Source organism: Arvicola amphibius, chromosome 1 (genome assembly GCF_903992535.2).
Source record: "Arvicola amphibius chromosome 1, mArvAmp1.2, whole genome shotgun sequence".
Taxonomy (NCBI): Eukaryota; Metazoa; Chordata; class Mammalia; order Rodentia; family Cricetidae; genus Arvicola; species Arvicola amphibius.
In genome coordinates this window covers 130,148,392-130,165,270 of record NC_052047.1, presented here as the reverse complement: position 1 = coordinate 130,165,270, position 16,879 = coordinate 130,148,392, and the positions used below count along the sequence as shown (strand labels likewise).

General features: G+C 49.5%; 1 protein-coding gene and 1 pseudogene across 1 annotated transcript; both read right to left on the bottom strand.

The window, feature by feature from the left end:
• Nucleotides 1-2,676: 2,676 nt before the first annotated feature.
• On the bottom strand, nucleotides 2,677-8,655 carry Trim72 (tripartite motif containing 72). The gene is made up of 6 exons (XM_038316651.1): nucleotides 8,266-8,655; nucleotides 5,591-5,686; nucleotides 5,272-5,502; nucleotides 4,784-4,806; nucleotides 4,061-4,179; nucleotides 2,677-3,254 (listed from the first exon to the last, which is right to left on the bottom strand). The coding sequence occupies exons 1-6, from the start codon at nucleotides 8,653-8,655 to the stop codon at nucleotides 2,677-2,679; spliced, it is 1,437 nt and encodes a 478-aa protein (XP_038172579.1).
• A 3,084-nt stretch (nucleotides 8,656-11,739) lies between these two features.
• On the bottom strand, nucleotides 11,740-13,013 carry LOC119805976 (annotated as a pseudogene).
• Between the last annotated feature and the right edge of the window lie 3,866 nt (nucleotides 13,014-16,879).

Sequence of the window (16,879 nt, the reverse complement as noted above, 5' to 3'; positions counted from 1 at the left end):
AATACAAAAGCACTGGGCTAGAGAGATGGCTCAGTGGTTAAGAGCACTGGCTACTCTTCCAGAGATCCTACGTTCAAGTCCCAGCATCCATATGATGGCTCACAACTGTCTATAACTGTGCCGATATACATACAGACAAAACACCCATGTATATAAAATACATTAAATAAATAATAATAAAAGCAAAAGTACCAACACATAGCAAGCTCCCAGCAGGTGCTCTTGTCTTCCAGTGTAAACATGCCGTGTGGCTTCATCAAGTGCTATGAAAAAAACATGAGAAGGCACAGGAAATGTCATAGCAGCCACTTCCCTCTGGGTTCCCATCTTTCCCACAGGGAAGAGCTCATGTTAGACCATCTCTGCTGCAATAATACATTACCTGCATCTTGGCAGCGTATGAAGTAATAGGTTTCCATAGCTCACACACAGTTCTGGAGGCCCAAGAGCATGGCGCCAGCCTCACTCAGCTTCTGGTAAAGGCCCCATGCTGTTCCACGCATGGAAGGAAAGTGGGAAGGGTGGCTGTTGCAAACCAACCCGCAGCTCTTTTGCCCAATTTTAAGTAGAAATCAAGAAAAGGCAAACACTGTCTATGCAGGGTTCCTGGGCCGTGTGCTGGAGTCCTAGGGAGACAGTGCACAGGACAGAGCTCCCAGTCTGGTTTGTTCCTCCAGGCAGGGAGAACTTACAGTCTGGAGTGCTCAGTATCGCCACCCAAGATGGCACTACAGCATACACACTCACATGCGTGCATGCGTGCGCGCGCGCGCACACACACACACACACACACACACACACACACACACACACGAGCGTATTTTTTTATATCCAAGAAAGTAGTCGGGTGTGGTAGCACACACCTTTAATCCCAGCAGAAACAGGCAAATCTCTGAGTTTGAGGCCAGACAGTCAGGACTACAAAGACAAAGTCTCAAGAAAAATAAAATCCAAGAAAGTATGAACCGACAGGAAGGCAGGAAGGGGCCAGTTCCGGGCGCCCCAGAGAAACCCTCTGTTTAATACCAGCAACAGGGCCCACAGGAAGACAGTGTCAAGTTCTTTTTCTTGGTGAGAAGCATGGGGGATTTCCTCACTATCCAAACAGGAACATATTCTAGAGGCACATAAGCGGGGATGGGGGGCGCCTAAGAGTTGTTCCCTTTCTTCCCTCCCACTTCTCTCGGTCAGGGTTAAGTGCTACTAGAACCAGGAAATGTGTTTAGACTCAACGCCTCTGTCTACGTTTACCGCTAACTAGTCAGGATGTGCTCTCAGTGTGATCCCAGGTGACCAGCCGCTACAGGCTACTTAGAAACTTGTTAGAAGAACCATCTTTGCTGGGCATGGCGACATACACCTGAAACCCCAACACTCCAGAGGCTGAGGGAGAGAATCAAGAATCTGAAACCAACCTGGGCCACACAGTGAATTCTAGGTCAGCCTGGGCTACACAGCAAGACTTTGTCTCCAAAGAGAAAGAGACAAAAACAGAAATAGAGACATAGAGACAAACTTTTTTTTATTTTACATGTATGAGTGTTTTGCCTGCACATATGTCTGCATACCACAAGTGCCCACAGAGGACAGAAGAGGCCATTAGATTCATGTGACTGGAGTGTGTGAGCCACGGTATCAGTGCTGGGAACTGAACCTCAATGTTCTACAAGAGCAGTGAGTGTTCTTAACCACCGAGCCATCTCTCCCTCGTCCAGAAGCCTGCGTTGGCCTCCCCAGATCTGCCACCAGCAGAGTTTTATCAAGCCACTGCTCTGTGCCCATTCGTTTGTCTGTGACAGAGTCCTGCTGGCTTTCAACTTTCCATCCTCCTGCCTCAGCCTCCTGAGTGGTGGGAGTACAGACACCAGCACTCTGTCAGGATTGTTGGGGGCTTTGAAAAGACAGTCTAGAACAGCCAAGACTGTTTCACAGAGAAACCTTGTCTCAAAACAGAAAAACCAGCCGGGCGGTGGTGGCGCACGCCTTTAATCCCAGCACTCGGGAGGCAGAGGCAGGCGGATCTCTGAGTTCGAGGCCAGCCTGGTCTACAAGAGCTAGCTCCAGGACAGGCTCTAAAAAAAAAAGCTGCAGAGAAACCCTGTCTCGAAAAACCAAAAAAAAAAAAAAAAGGAAAAAAAAAAAAAAAACAGAAAAACCGAAAGAAAGAAAGAAAGAAAGAAAGAAAGAAAGAAAGAAAGAAAGAAAGAAAGAAAGAAAGAAAGAAAGAAAAGAGAGAAGAAAGAAAAAAGAAAAGGCAGTTGATGTCAGCACTAACTGAAAACCTGCCGGGTAAGGGGAATGTGAAGCCATGAGGAGGAGGAGGCCTTCAGGAGCGGGTTGTGGGGCTGAAGGAACCACTGTTCCACAGACTTCCCAAGATTCTCCACTAAATTCCACCCTCTGCCAGGCTCCCTAAACCTAGGCTGCCTCTGGAACTCTTGACCCAAACTCAGATTGCCTCACGGGTCTGACTAATGGTCCTACTCCACAGACCCTCTCCCTCCACCCCTCACCATCTGTCCCCTGCCCATCCCAACCTGTGTACTTCTCTGAGCTCTGTAAGACAAACTCCCCCGCCCTAGCCACCCCTTAGCGTAGTCTTCAGCTCCAGAAACCCGCCCAACCCACTCCAGGCCTGACAAAGGTGACCTAAACCTCCCACCGCACTGGCAGAGCTCAGGCCTGCTCGCCGCCTTCAGGCCCCACGAGCAGCAGCGGCTGACAGTTCTTGCCCTTGTCGTGCCAGCACACGTCAAAGAAGGGGTACACCGGCCCGGGCAGGCGCTCGTGGAAGGAAAAGAGGGGTGCAAGCGCATCGGCGTCGCTCGCATCATAGAAAGCCAGCACGCCATCGGCGAAGCTCAGGTAGAGGCCGATGCGCGCTGGCCGCCGCTCGGGGGTGCGCAGTGCCCGCGGCTCCTTGGCCTCCACGTGCGCCTCCAGGACTTTGCCGTCGCGCAGCCCGAGCAGCCACAGGCCCTGGGAGGGCACCGCGTGCAGCCGGCCACGGCGGGGAGCGTCAGCCGCCATCACACCCAGGGCCCAGCGCGGCTTGTCGCCCACCTCCACCTCCCAGTAGTGCTCGCCCTGGGACAGCAGCTGCTGAGCCACCACCGCCACCGCCTTGTCGAACTGGCGCGTGTCTTCTCCCGCTGGCGGTGCCTTCTGCTCCGAGCACTCCACGCGGCGGCCGGAAGGGGACACGACCAGGCTCGGGTGCGCAGAGCTGGGGTCAAAAGTCAGTTCCTCCAGGTCTGCCAAACAGACAATGTTCAGGCTGGCCCCGCGGAGCCTTCCTGCTCCCAACCAACTTAGGGACCTTAGAGTCCTCTCACCCTCCCCACATCCATACATTTGCTCAACTGCACAGTAAGGCACATGGTGGGCAGGACTGGGGAATTCCCAAATGAGTGGTGTTTTCTGAGGCCCCCCAAAACGCCCAAGGTCCAGAACAGGAGCCAAGAAGCCCAGTTCTGTCTGGCTTGATGTAGTCTATGGGCCTTAAAAGTTTATTCTTGAATAAACCAACCTTCTACTCATTCCCGCCCCGCCCCCGTGTGTGTGTGTGTGTGTGTGTGTGTGTGTGTGTGTGTGTGTGTGTTCGCGCATGCTCGCACACACGCGCGTGTCCATCCTGTGGGCACCCAGAAATATTAGCTTCTAGGAGAGAAGACTGAGCTCTTGACTCCCAGTCTCAGGTTCCCAGAGGCAGTGTCAGGTGCAGTATTGTCCCCAGGGTTACAAGGACGCTACAAAACCTCAACCCACAGCCAACAGGAACCATCATCTCCATGGTCAGAGAAGGACAAGAACTGGCCAAGGATCACACAGCCCAGGCCCCGCCATAGCAGCGCTCCTGGGGTCAGCTGGGTGCTTTCCGAGTCATTAACCCACTGTAAACTCTAGGCCTCACGGCTTAGGGAGCTGCACAGAAGAATCTAAGAGGCACAGTGTAGCTTCTTCCATGGCTTCTGAGGTGGAGCTGGGAGGCCAGCCCCTGTGCCCTGTGCCTCCCATCAACCCCACAGCTTTCCAAACCCAGAGCAGCCCCTCTCGGTACCTGGCATCAGAGCCCGGAACATCTTCCTCCACACTTGGAATTTGAAGTCATCTGAGATGACAGGCAGCTGGATATCCAGCCTTGCAGGTGGTGGGGACTCGGACAGGATCTTCTGCAGCCTGGGTAAGGGGGTGCAGAGGTGATGGTGGGGGTGAGGGCAGAAGGAATTACTCCGGGGACAAGAGGACACAGGTTGTTGGAGGAGACTTTCAGGATCGCCCCACATTACACCCCTGCCTTAAACTCTTCCACTAAAATGTCTACTTGGGAGTATGGAAACTCTGGAAATGGATGAAGAGGGCAGCTGAACAACAGGAATGTATTGCTACATTGTGGTCCATGCCGTTCATCCTAGCATCTGAGAGGCTAAGCTCGTTAGTTCCTGCCTGCCTACATTGTGAGTTTAAGCCAGCCTGTACTTGCATGTTACTTCCCCAACTTCGGCCCATTCCTCCAGGATCCAACTCCACTGTCCGTTCTTCTGGGGAGTCTCCTTTGGCTCCCCCTTTCCCTCCCAGCAGTCTTGAAATGATACCTGTGACTGTCCACATCTGTGGCACCATGGCACCAGTATATGAGGTCCCCAGGAGTAAGGACCAAGGCCATTTCATTTCTGTGTTCAACACAGTGCACAGAAATGAGGTGAAAAGCACATTGCAAGCAGAGGTGTCCCTGGAAGACTAGGGCAAGCAAGTTCAGCCAAAGAAAGAGACAGGTTCTCACCTGCTGGTCACCAAGCAGTATTTCTGGAGAAAGAGAAAACGAGAATGGAGATAAAGCAGGGAGGGCAGACTCTGGAAAGCAGGGAGGTGGGATGCTGGAAAGCAGGGAGGGGGGACTCTGGGAGTTCTAACGGTGAAACAGATGACCAAGGATGTGGGGTCAGAAAAGCCCAAAGAAACCAGGACTCAAAGCCACTCGTGGATATTAACTTTCATCTGAACAGAAAAAGGCGCCCTTCCTTATCCCAGAGCCATACATTCACCTGTTAGAAGACAGTCCTAACAGACTCACAAACCTGTACCTTTTATTTATGAATGGTTCCACTTACACACTATGCTCTATCTACTCTGAACAGCAGTTCAGAGACCCAACTCTGATATGAAGTCCTAGCTTATTCCTTCACTGCTGTGGGCTTCGGGGCCACCATATGGCAACAGGAAACTGAGCAGTGGCCAGGAGGCAGGGAGGGGTGGTCCTTCAGTGCTCACCATAAGGAACTCTGTCTGTGGCTTGTCCGCCACCTCCTCCAGAACCTTCTCCATCTGCCGCAGTTGCTCCAGGTAGGAATTCAGGCTTGACAGCTCCCGGCGCAAGGCCACCCCAGCATCACCCCGCACCCTTTCCGCTTCACGGTCCAAAGAGCTTTCTAGGGCAGCCAGGAACACCCGCATCTTCCCCAGCTGCTCCCCGACAGCTCCCCGGAAATGACGCACGGTCTCCTGGGATAAGGATGAGAAGATTCTTGCCTAGCCATCCTCAGCCTGGACCTACAGATCCTACAGGCTCTGCCACCCTTAGCCCCCTCACCTCCACCTCCACCAACTGGTGCTCCAGCACGGCCACGCTTTTCTCCTTTCGCATGCATGCCTCCTGTAGCTGCAGCTTCTGTTGGGGAAGCTGAGTCTATGGGACAGGATAAAAGAGATGCTGGGGATGCCACCCCAAAACACAGCCCCCCCCCCGCTCAATGCCAGCTCCTTCTCCAGTCCTCTGCTTACTCCCCAGTCCATTTGCAGGCCTCAGGCCTGGCCATCCTTCAGCCTTTGTCTATTTTCCTAACTCCCCACTGGCCTTACTGTCCCCAGTTAACCTCAGTATAGGTCCTTGCGAGGATCACAGACAAGACCATCACCAGACTGGAAAGTGTAGCATGTGGCACACAGCAGGCTTCCAGAGATGAGTAAGGTATTTATGAAAACAGAAATGAAGTGGAGTATGACCGTGCATGTCTGTAACCCCAGCACTGGGGAGACTGAGGCAGGAGGATCACAAATTTGAGGTCAGTATGACCTATGTAATAGTACCCTGTCTCAGAGGAGAAGTAAAGAAGGAAGAGAAAAGGAAGGAAATGGGGAGGGGGAAGAAAGGGAGAAGGAAGGAGGAAGAGAAGGAAGGAAGAAGAGGAGGAAGGAAGAGGAAGGAAGGGGGAGGAGGAAGTAGAGGAAGGAGGAAGAAGAGGAAGGAAGGAAGGAGGAGGAGGAAGAGGAGGAAAGAGGGAGAGGAGGAAGGAAGAAGAGGAGGAAGAGGAATGTGATCTTCCCATCCTGGGTTTCACCCCTTATTTAAAAAGCCCATCCCAGGAGCCTGGAGCTCTAGTCAGCCCCTTTACAAACCTATGGGCTTTGAGAACAGAAAATTTAATACCCGCTATGAGTCAGCTAAATCCCACTGTGGGCTGGTTAGGGATCCTAAAGGTGCTGCCGCAGTCACCTCTGCCTTCCCACCACCCTTACTCCCCTCAGTTTCCTCCTCTGCAGAATGGGAACAGTCACGCCCCACTTCTACTAAGTGACACCTCCCCTGGGGAACCTGAAGACACAGGTGACGTTTTTTGGGGAAGTCACAGGTCTGAACCGAGGACTCCTGGCTAGCTGCCAGATCAGCCTCCACTTCAGATGTCCTCTCCTGAGGCTAACCTGATTGCTCTGGGTGCCTGCAGTCAGAGGTTCAGAGCCATGGTAAACAAGCCCCGTCCAGAAGGTGCTGGAGAGTCTGACAGCCGACTGGCTCAAAAAGTTCAAGCTTGGAGCGATGGCGTTCTTAAGGGCTTTCAACACATTGTGGGAGGTGGTGGGAACTTGGCCGCTGGATGCCACCAACCTCACCAACAGGCGAGTTGCCTTCTACTTCAAGGGCTACGGTGCTAGACTCATAGCAACCATGCTGCAGGACATGGGTGCGCAGAAGTGGACAAGTCCCAGAGCCTTTCTGTCCCCTTCCTCCTTCCAGCTCTCCTCTAGAATCTCCTTCTTCAGACCGCTTAAGGCTTAGGGCTACCCTGATGCCGGTCACTGAGACTGGGGCTCCGCATCTGCTCCTTACAAGTTCCTAGAAGCCTCACACTTCTAATCCACGGGTTCTAGCCTCTCTTCACAGATAAAAGTGAGCTAGGTTTAGAGTTCTAGGGTCAGCAAAGAGAAAACTGGGCTGGGTGGACTCTTAGCTAGACTGAGCAAGGCAGGAGCAGGAAGGAGGGCTGTGAGGCGAGGCCCTGGGAAGTTTGGGGGTCGCTATCAAAGGCCAGTGAAGACTGGGTGCAATGCCCCTGCATCAGTGGAAGACAATAGTAGCAGCTCCACTGGCCTGAAGAAGGACCGCTCAGGACCCTACCTCCTCCCCCCCCCCCCTCCCCCTCCCCCCCCCCCCCCCCCCTCACCTCTGCACCTGTTCACTTTTCCACAGGCTAATAAATGCTTAATAACAGACCTTTCTGGGCCAACTGGGCACATACCTGCTAGTATCTGCATGCATGTAATCTGTGATACCCATGACTTGTAGGAGCACGTATACCTGGCATGTCCATTTACCTATAATTGATATTTATTTTTCCTAGTGCAACCTGGGAGAGCACCACTGTGTTATTCTAGCTCCAACCAGAATAACAGCCCAGACTGGAGTCTCGGGGCTACCCACCCACCGTGAGCCTTGGCCAAGTGTGCCTTGCCCTTCCCACATCCCTCTCGAGCTTCAGGTTCACACAAGTTTAGCAGCTTGGGGGATGAGTGAACCTCTGCCATGCACAGTAGACAACTGGACAGCTGGGTTCTGGAACTCCTGGCCTTGCCTTTAACTCCCTATCAGTTAGCCTTACCCAATACTCCACCCCGCAAACATGCCAATCTAGTAGGTCCATCCAGTTCACCAAAAAGCGTGTGGGCGGTAGGTGGTAACAATCTGCCAGGCACACCACGGTTTGGTCAGATTCCCTTCAGGCTTTTCTAGGCTTGCTGGAGGACTTCAGCCAGGCAAACGCTATTCTGCACGCTGCTCCCAGCGGGTTCCGTGAGTTTTGCTCAGCAAGAAGACTCCTGCAGCCTTTTGGCCACCTCCCCTGGTCACCTAACCTGCCCACCCTCCTAAGCAACCCGGGCCCCCATTCTCTGAAGATCGTAATGCAAATCAACACAGCAGTCTTCCCCCTTAGTCAGACCCTGTTCTATTCAGCCATTGCACCCCAGCCCGACCCCTGATGGGTCCCACACCTTGAGGCGTGCGTGGGCCTCGGCGGCAGGCAGAAGACGGTGGCCACGGTGCGAACCCAGAGAGGCACACACACCACACACAAGTGTGCGGTCCTGCTCGCAGTAGATGCTCAGTGGATCCAGGTGTTCCTCGCAGTGGCCTTGGGGCACTTGCGCCAGACCCTCCACGAGACGCGCTAACTGCAGGTTAGTGCTGAGTGCCTGCGGCCGCGTGGGTGCCTGACAGCAGGGACAGGGCACTGTGCCATCAGTGGCAGGCTCGCCTGCCACGCGGACCAGGCAGGCACGGCAGAAACTGTGACCACACTCAGCAGTCACTGGCGCATCAAACAGCGTCAGGCACAGTGGGCAAGACAGTTCCTGGCGCAGAAGACCTGGTGCAGCCGACATGGTGAGCCTAGGAAGAGGAGTCTGTCTGAGAGACCCAGAAACAGAATTCCAGCTCAGTCCCACACTGGGTCTGTGGGTCCGCAGCCAGAGCCCCAGCTTATAACTATCTTATAGCCCATACTGGAAGAGACTGCTTATGGCCCACAAGTAAACAGGATTTAGCGTCGTTCCAAAGTGAGTGTATATATTGCCAATCAGCCCAGATAAAAACAAATATGACCCAACTGGGCCTTTGTCAACCCTGGTTTCTAAACATAGCCTGGTTCCAGTCTCACCCACTTCTTGCTCCTGATTTAGCCCAGGCTGAATGCCTCTTACCCATGTCTGGGCCCCAACTCTTCTGGAATTATCCAGAATCCCCTCCCCAACTGTCTGCTCACTGATCTCTCTAGCATACCCAGCCCTCCCCCTTCCCGGTATCTCCAGGCCCTCAGGACTCACAGATCTGGTGGGAGAACTTGGGCCAGAAAAGAACCAAGGAAGAAGCGTCAAGGACAGGCCTACCAGCAGGGTGAACAGAGCTGCGTCCAGAGACCAGCAAGAAGCCAGCAGCAGGCTCAGTGCAAAGACAGGGACCCAGGGCCAGATGGCAGTCAGTGGACTCAACAGGTGACGAGCACATTCTGGGCAGAGGGCAGACCCTCCCAGATAGTTCAGTGGTCCAAAAGCTATAATTAGCTGCCCTGCCCATCCCCTCCCACCGCTTCTGGAAACCGTTCTAAAAGTGAAGCGTGAGTCGTCAGCTGGCAGACATCTCACATCCAGGCCACCTGTCCTGACCCATCCCCGTCCTTCCCTCAGGCCAGGACAGAGCTTAGAATCAGTGCAGAAGCAGGACCTTCTGCACACGCAGAGAAGACAACCGCCAAGGGCTGCCCCTTCTTCTGACTCTCACTTCCACACTCTCTGGCTTCCTTCCTCCTCGTCTGCTGTTAGTTAACCTATTCATTTCCCAAGCTGACCACTTACGGAGCCACACTGACAATGCCACCTCCACCTGTGGGAAGGCAAGACCTCCCCAAACTCTGAAAGGTTTTCTTCTTCCATAGCTGAGGTGAGGGTATTTTCTCCCTGTTTTCTAGCATAGAAATTACAGCAAAAAATCCAGCTCTGGTAGTCATCTGTAAACCCACACTCAAGAGGGAGGGGCGGTATGAAGTACCCCCTCCCCAAACGCTTGGAAAATGAATGGAACTGAGCCCAGAGTCTGCAGCTCAGAGCTGGAGCTTGCCCCAGGAGCACCCAGGCTTTCTTCATGCTAATCTTTCAAATGTTAGTATAGATTTCAATCAGGATAAAAATCAAGGTCCTCCTTACGGCCCACAATTTATATCCTGTCTGACCCTGTTCATTGCTCTGACCTGTGGATCTCGGCCCTTTTTCCTTGTTCCTCAAGGACTTGCTCTTGCCACCCCTCTGCCTACAATGTCCCTTTAACCTAGACACTGCATGGCTCCTGTCCTTCTGCCCTCAGATCTCCTCTCAAGTCAACTTTCATTGATGCCTTTTCAAACTCCTGGGTTTTTAAATTCCTGAGTGTCATTGTGATGCCCTATAGTGGCAAGACAGACAGACAATTTTCCCTCACTGTCTTTAAAGAACCGGGCTAGAGAGACGGCACATTGGTTAAAAGACACTATCTGCTCCTCTGGAGAACCTGGGCTCTGTTCCCAGTACCTACACGGTGGCTCATCACCATCTGTAACTCCAGTTCCTGGCAACCCGACACCCTCCTCTGATCTCTGTGGGCGCCAGGCACACAAGTGGCACATAATCATACATGCAGGCGAAACACCATACGCATAAAATAAAATAAATTTTAAACAATTTTTAAAAAATAATTAGAGCAAAGAGTTGGGGGTAGGAGCTGGAGAGATGGCTTAGAAGTTAAGAACCCTGGCTGCTCTTCCAGAGATCCGGATCTCAATTCCCAGAAACCACATGGTGACTCATAACCATCTATAGTGAGATCTGGTGCCCTCTTCTGGCATTCAGGCGTACATGCAGAACACTGCACACATAATAAATAAATCGAAACAAAAAAAAAAAAAAACATAGAGAGACTGGTGTGGAGCAACTTACGCTTGAGAGGCTGAGGCAAGAGGATCAAATGCTGTGGAATATTAGTTTAAGATGTGTCACATTCATTTATGCTATGGAATATTTAATGATGCAAAAATGTGTTATATTCTTTCTTTAGCTTTCCATTAATAAAATTTTATTCAACTTTATTATTGGATGTATAAATTAAAACAGCAAATGAGACAGGATTTTTGCCAGTTAGAGTCACAAGACAGAAGATAGAGGAAGTGGCACCTTGGTTTAGTGCCAACAGTTCTCAAAGTCTCATCTAGCTTTGTCAGAATTTGAAGTATACCTCCCTAGGAAAGCAAAGCACAAAACAGCATTTTAGCAGCACTGTGTACAATAGAGGCAGAGAGAGAATTCAGTCTGAATGTCTTTGAAGGGATGACTGAATACATTACATACAGTATGAAATGCACACTATGAATGCAATATAGGCAGTGAATAGTATATTGTTGGGGGGAAAAATGAACCCGTATAAAAATATCTCCTTGACAACACATGATTACATTTATACAGGACATTGAAACTGAGGGGCGAGTTCTTTTAAAAGATGCCTTTAGTTATAAACAAGTAAATAATTACACAAAAAACCTGGGTCTCAGCTATGAAAGTCCAGTGGTGAAGGGCAGCAACCACCTGAAGAAAACGGAACGAAGGACAAGCTGGTAGATACACAGTTGAAACCAGAGCTGGGCAGAGGACTTCGCAGGATGACGTAAGACACGATCAGGACACATAAAGTAAAGGAAGTCTATATACATAGGCTACAGTTATATACACTACTTGGATCCCCTGTTAAACTAAAACCAGTTTGAAAAATATTCCTAAATGTTTCAGACAACTTTTGTTATCCTAGAGTCAGAAGCAAACCACTCAAATGGGGTGAGCTATGAAAGTAAAAGGACCTTTACTGAGGAACAAGCCAACAACGTACACTATGTACAGGCGGCACATGGTGCCAATCGCATTTGCAGGTTTAGGAGTGGTCTACTCGAGTTATGCCTTTGCCGCAGCCTTGGACAAATTGGAACCAGTGTACAGTTCAGCGGTGCCAGAGTGCTGATCTTAGCATGCTTGGAGGTTGCTTACGTACTCTTGATAGTCATGAGCTTTGTAAGGTCGCGGTTCACTGGGACTATATTCTTAGCCAGGCGCTGCATAGCCGGCCAAGGGGATTCTTCAGGGTAGGACAGGTAGTGCTGCAGAGTTGGTGCCCATTCCCCCTTGTCAAGGATTTTCAGTGCTAAGCGAAAAGCTCCCGCTGCAATTTGAGAAGGAGGGAAGTGCACCATGCCGTGGTCCAGCATCGTGAGCTCCATGAGGTATTTGGCCAAAGTATGCTGTTCCACGTCAACCTCTCCAATTTTAGATGCTCTACGGAGGAAGTGCAGAGGCAGAGGGCGACCCAAACTGAAATTTAGAACTCTTAGAATCTTCATTTGCATCTGTCTGATTTGGTGCTTGGTGTAAGTATTGTTAGTCTCATAAGCAAAGTCACCTATTTCTGGAGGGTGCATTTCTTCATATTTGCTTGCAATAAACAGTCACACCAACCAGCTGCAGCATTTACTTGGGCACACAATTATCCTGCATGAACCAGTCAACAATGGAAACAGTCATGTACACAGTCTCCTGTAGCAGCCTAAATTTCATCTGAACCTGTATCAGCCAGTCAATTAGGATGGCTCTCATGTTTCATGTGATTTCACGGCCCAGTAGATATTTTGGTCTAACCGACTGTTCTTCCACCCATTGTCTGAGATAAGCATATATGTCTTTCACATATTCACTACAGAGGTTTGGGTCAGCTCCATCATCTGCATCCACATCACTCACAGCAAGAATTACATCAGAGAAAGCCTGACACAAATATTCTTCTGCAGGGGCACATCCAGATGTTTCCATTGGGCTTGGAGAGGGATTATCAACCAAAATAGGTTCAGGAGAAAGCTTTTCTTCCATAGCAGGTTCAGGCTCAGGCTCAGCAATTTCCACCTCTGGCTTGCTCACAGGCACCTTCTCCAGAAGTTTGGGTGGGATTTTAACTGAAACTTTCCCAGTAACTGAAGTTTTTAGTTCCTTTTTCAGAGGTGCTCTTGCCTGTGTCTGTTGGCTGACCTTGTTACCAATATCTCTGAGAGCAGTTCTTGGTCTCAGCCCGGGCTTGGAGGCTGCAGCATTGCCACAGGCACACGCTTGGCACCTGCCGTGCTGACCTTGGCCTTATTTTCCATGTTAAGTTTCGTGTTCCTAGTGACCCTGAGCATCATGGCTCCCCCTAAAGAAGAGGCTCGGCGACCAGCAGCAAAGACCCCAGCTTCTGGCTGGCCAAAAGCAGACACCAAGAGCCATTCCTCCGCAGCATGTCGTGTTAAATTCTTTTATATTGTTGCATTTGTTTAACACTGTAAAGCTGTGTTACTTTGCCTCTCTAAAACACCTAATTGATCTAATAAAGAGATGAGCAGACAATAGCTAGGTAGAAGAGAGAAATAGGTGGGGCTGCCAGGCCAAGAAAATAAATAGGAGGAGAAATCTAGGCTCAAAAGAAGAAAAATGAAAGGAGCAAGAAAAGGAGAAGAGGAGAATGCCAGCCACAGAGTAAGAAGAAAAGAAAGATATGTAGAGGTCTGGAGAGATGACTTAGTGGTTAAGAGCACTGGCCTCTCTTCCAGAGGACCCCAGTTCAATCCCCAGCACCCACACGGCAGCTTACAACTGTCTATAACTCTAGATCCAGGGGCCCAACACCCTCATACAGACATGAATGCAGACAAAACATCAATGCACATAAAATTAAATAAAATCCTAAAAAAAGAAAGATATATAGAAGAAAGAAAGATAAAAAGACCATAGACAAAAATGCAGTTAAAGAGAAACAGGGTAATTTAGTTGGGCAGTGGTGGCACACACCTTTAATCCCAGCAGTCCGGTAGCAGAGGCAGATGGATCTCTATGAATTCAAGGTCAACCTGGTCTACAAGAGCTAATTTCAGGACAGCTAGGACTGTTACACAAAGAAACCCTGTCTGGAAAAACAAGAGAGCGAGAGAGAAACAGGATAATTTAAGGAAAACTGGCAAGAATCAAGTCAAGCTAAGGTTGGGCATTCGTAAGTAAAAATAAATCTCTGTGTATTTACTTGGGAGTTGAGTGACGAGCCCCTAAAGAGTGAAAAGGAACTAACTACAGCATAGTGCCCCACACTGGGCGCCAGATGTTTTGCATTCAATACAGTGGCTGCACCGTAAGCGACTGCGTTCCCAACCAGCAATTGCAACTCCGCAGCAGCTCTATCACAACCACTAAAGGAAACTCGATCTAAATCTCTACCCTTCTATAGAACTCAGGATTCAAAGGTTGAGAAGAAATCCTGCTCACTCAGAGAGGCTGAGTAGCTAACCTTCTGTGCTTGCTTGCATCTCCCGAAAAAGTTCCGTCCTGCTCAGCCCCCACTAAAGAACCCTCACCATGCCTAGTTCCCCCTACCACTTCCTGTCAGCTAGTTGCTGACTCAGCCTCCTGACCCCAGATTAACTTTTATTCAATCAAACAATTGTAACACATCTTTGCATCATTCGCAAAGGCAGCAGAAACAAATGTAACACACTTTACACAGTTAAAATAATATTCCACAACATCAAGATATATTAAAGATAATATATATTAAATATATACATATTATATAGATTAAAAGGAGTCAAGCAGCTATGGCACACGCCTTTAATCCCAGCACTCAGGAGGCACTGTCCTGAGTTCCAGGACAGCCAGGGCTACACCGAGAAACTGTCTCAAAAAACAACACAAACAAAAAAATTTACAGCAAAAAATCCAGCTCTGGTAGTCATCTGTAAACCCACACTCAAGAGGGAGGGGCGGGAGGGCTATGCACTCCAGGGCATCAGGGCTGCAGCCAAACCCTGTGTATCAGGAAGCAAATGAAGAAATGAAGTAACACAAGATTGAGGTCTTATACTTTTAATTTTCAGTCTTAGTTTCTTGTTGTTGTTGTTGTTGTTGTTGTAGTGTTTAGCTCTTCAAGACAATGTGTCAGGCAGCCCAAGCTGGCCTCAAACTCCCCATCTACCAGACCCTCCTGGTCCTCCCGCCTCCACCACCTACGTGCTAGGATCACACGTATGCACGACCATGCCAAGACTTAGAGCAAGTATGTTCCTCTCATTTGTGTGGCACACAATGGCCCTCTGCTGGAGAGGTGGCTCAGAGGTCAAGAGCACTTACTGCTCTCGCAGTGGAGCCAAGTTTGGTTCTCAGCACACACATGGTGGCTCCCAACCATCCATAACTTCAATTTCAGGGGATCCAACACACTTTTCTGCCTTCTGAAGACAGGCATACACATGGGACACATACAGACATACATGCGGACAAGACATCCATATACATACACTAGAATAAATAAACGTAAACATGAAAGTGTATCCTCAGTTCTTGCATGCCACACACACAAGAAAGAACAACAGTCTTGCCAAAAAAGGCCACAACGTGGGGCTGGAGAGATGGCTCAACAGCTAGAACGTCTGGAACATCTGCTCTTCAAGAGGACCCAAATTCAGTTCCTAACACCCGCATCCAGGGGCTCACAACTGCCTACAGCTCCAGCTTCAGGGGAATCTGATGGGCACCTGCATGCATTTGCACAAACACACAGAGGCAGAGAAAAAAATAGAAGCTTTTAAGAAAGTAAGGTAGTACACCCACCATGCTTCCTAGCTGCTGGATAAACTGTGCCGTTTGTGCACAAAGAACTTGTCATTCGGGACACACTAGGAACTACAGGCATCATGAACATTCCCCAAATGGGGTCTCCATTGCTAGTGTGCTCCCCAAGCTCTAGATACAGCCGCATTACTGTGTGAGTTCTGTCATCCACGGCAAGGTATTCAGGATTCGGTCTTGTGAAGCCCCACGACCTCTCCCACAGCCTATGTAAAGAACTGTTTGGTAGCCAGGTGGTGGTTGCGCATGCCTTTAATTCCAGCACTCGGGAGGCAGAGGCAGGCAGATCTCTGTGAGTTCGAGGCCAGCCTGGTCTACAAGAGCTAGTTCCAGGACAGGATCCAAAGCTACAGAGAAACCCTGTCTCAAAAGAAAATAAAAACTGGTTGGTGGAGGTGGGGGGGAGGAGAAAGACCCAAATAGAATGAAAACTATAAAAATATTCAAGCCAAAGGAAGAAATTTATATATGTGTCCATATCTAATCATTTATCTGATAAATAAAAAAAGCTAGTTTCCCACAAGTCATAAATTTTCAATCCATCAAAAATATCTGTTATGTTTAACTAATTTTAAACTTTTTTAGATTTACATTCTCTGTGTGAGTGTTTTGCCTATATAGATGTATGTGTACCATGTGCCTGCCTGGTACCCACAGAGGTCAGAAGTCATCCAGTCCCCGGGTACAGAAGTTACAGATGGCAGCTAAGGCTAACTTGGAACTTATGATCCTGTCTCTACATTGCAAGTACCGGGATTATGACCATGACTGATAAGTCTGTTTTGAGGCTGACTTTGAACTCATCCTCCTGCTCAGCCCCCGCCAATAACTATGACTACAGATGGGCCACAGCTGACAATACCACGTCTTCCCAAACCTCCCCTCTCTGATTCCTTTTTTTACGTAACAATTACCGCCATTTAACATGTAATACATTTGACCTGTTGGTTTAATTTTCTGTTAGAATATAAACTTTACTCCATGCTTGTCTCTGACTTAAAGTGTATGCCACACTATGATGCGCAATTACTATTCCAAAAATGAATAAAGACAGAAATGAACTCGTTCTCATTTGGACTATCAGATTCAACCAGTTTTGCTCAGGGTTGAGCTAACTTTACTCGTTCCTCGCTCAACAGCTATCTCACTCAGTCAAGAGTTTCTATTTTAAATTCTCAGTTTCCTCTTTGGAGGCTCTTTGCCTTCTTTCAGTCTTTGAATGCTGGTGTTTCAGGCAGGTTGTAACCCTGCCCCTGTTTGAAGCTAGTGTTCTTTACACTGAAAAGTCCAGGGAAGGTTTCATTCTCCCATTCTCATTATCTCTAAGTCTCCAACTACCTCGCTGATATTTTGGAGGGATCGGATTTGACCTGACGTTTGTAACAGGAAGGGTGGA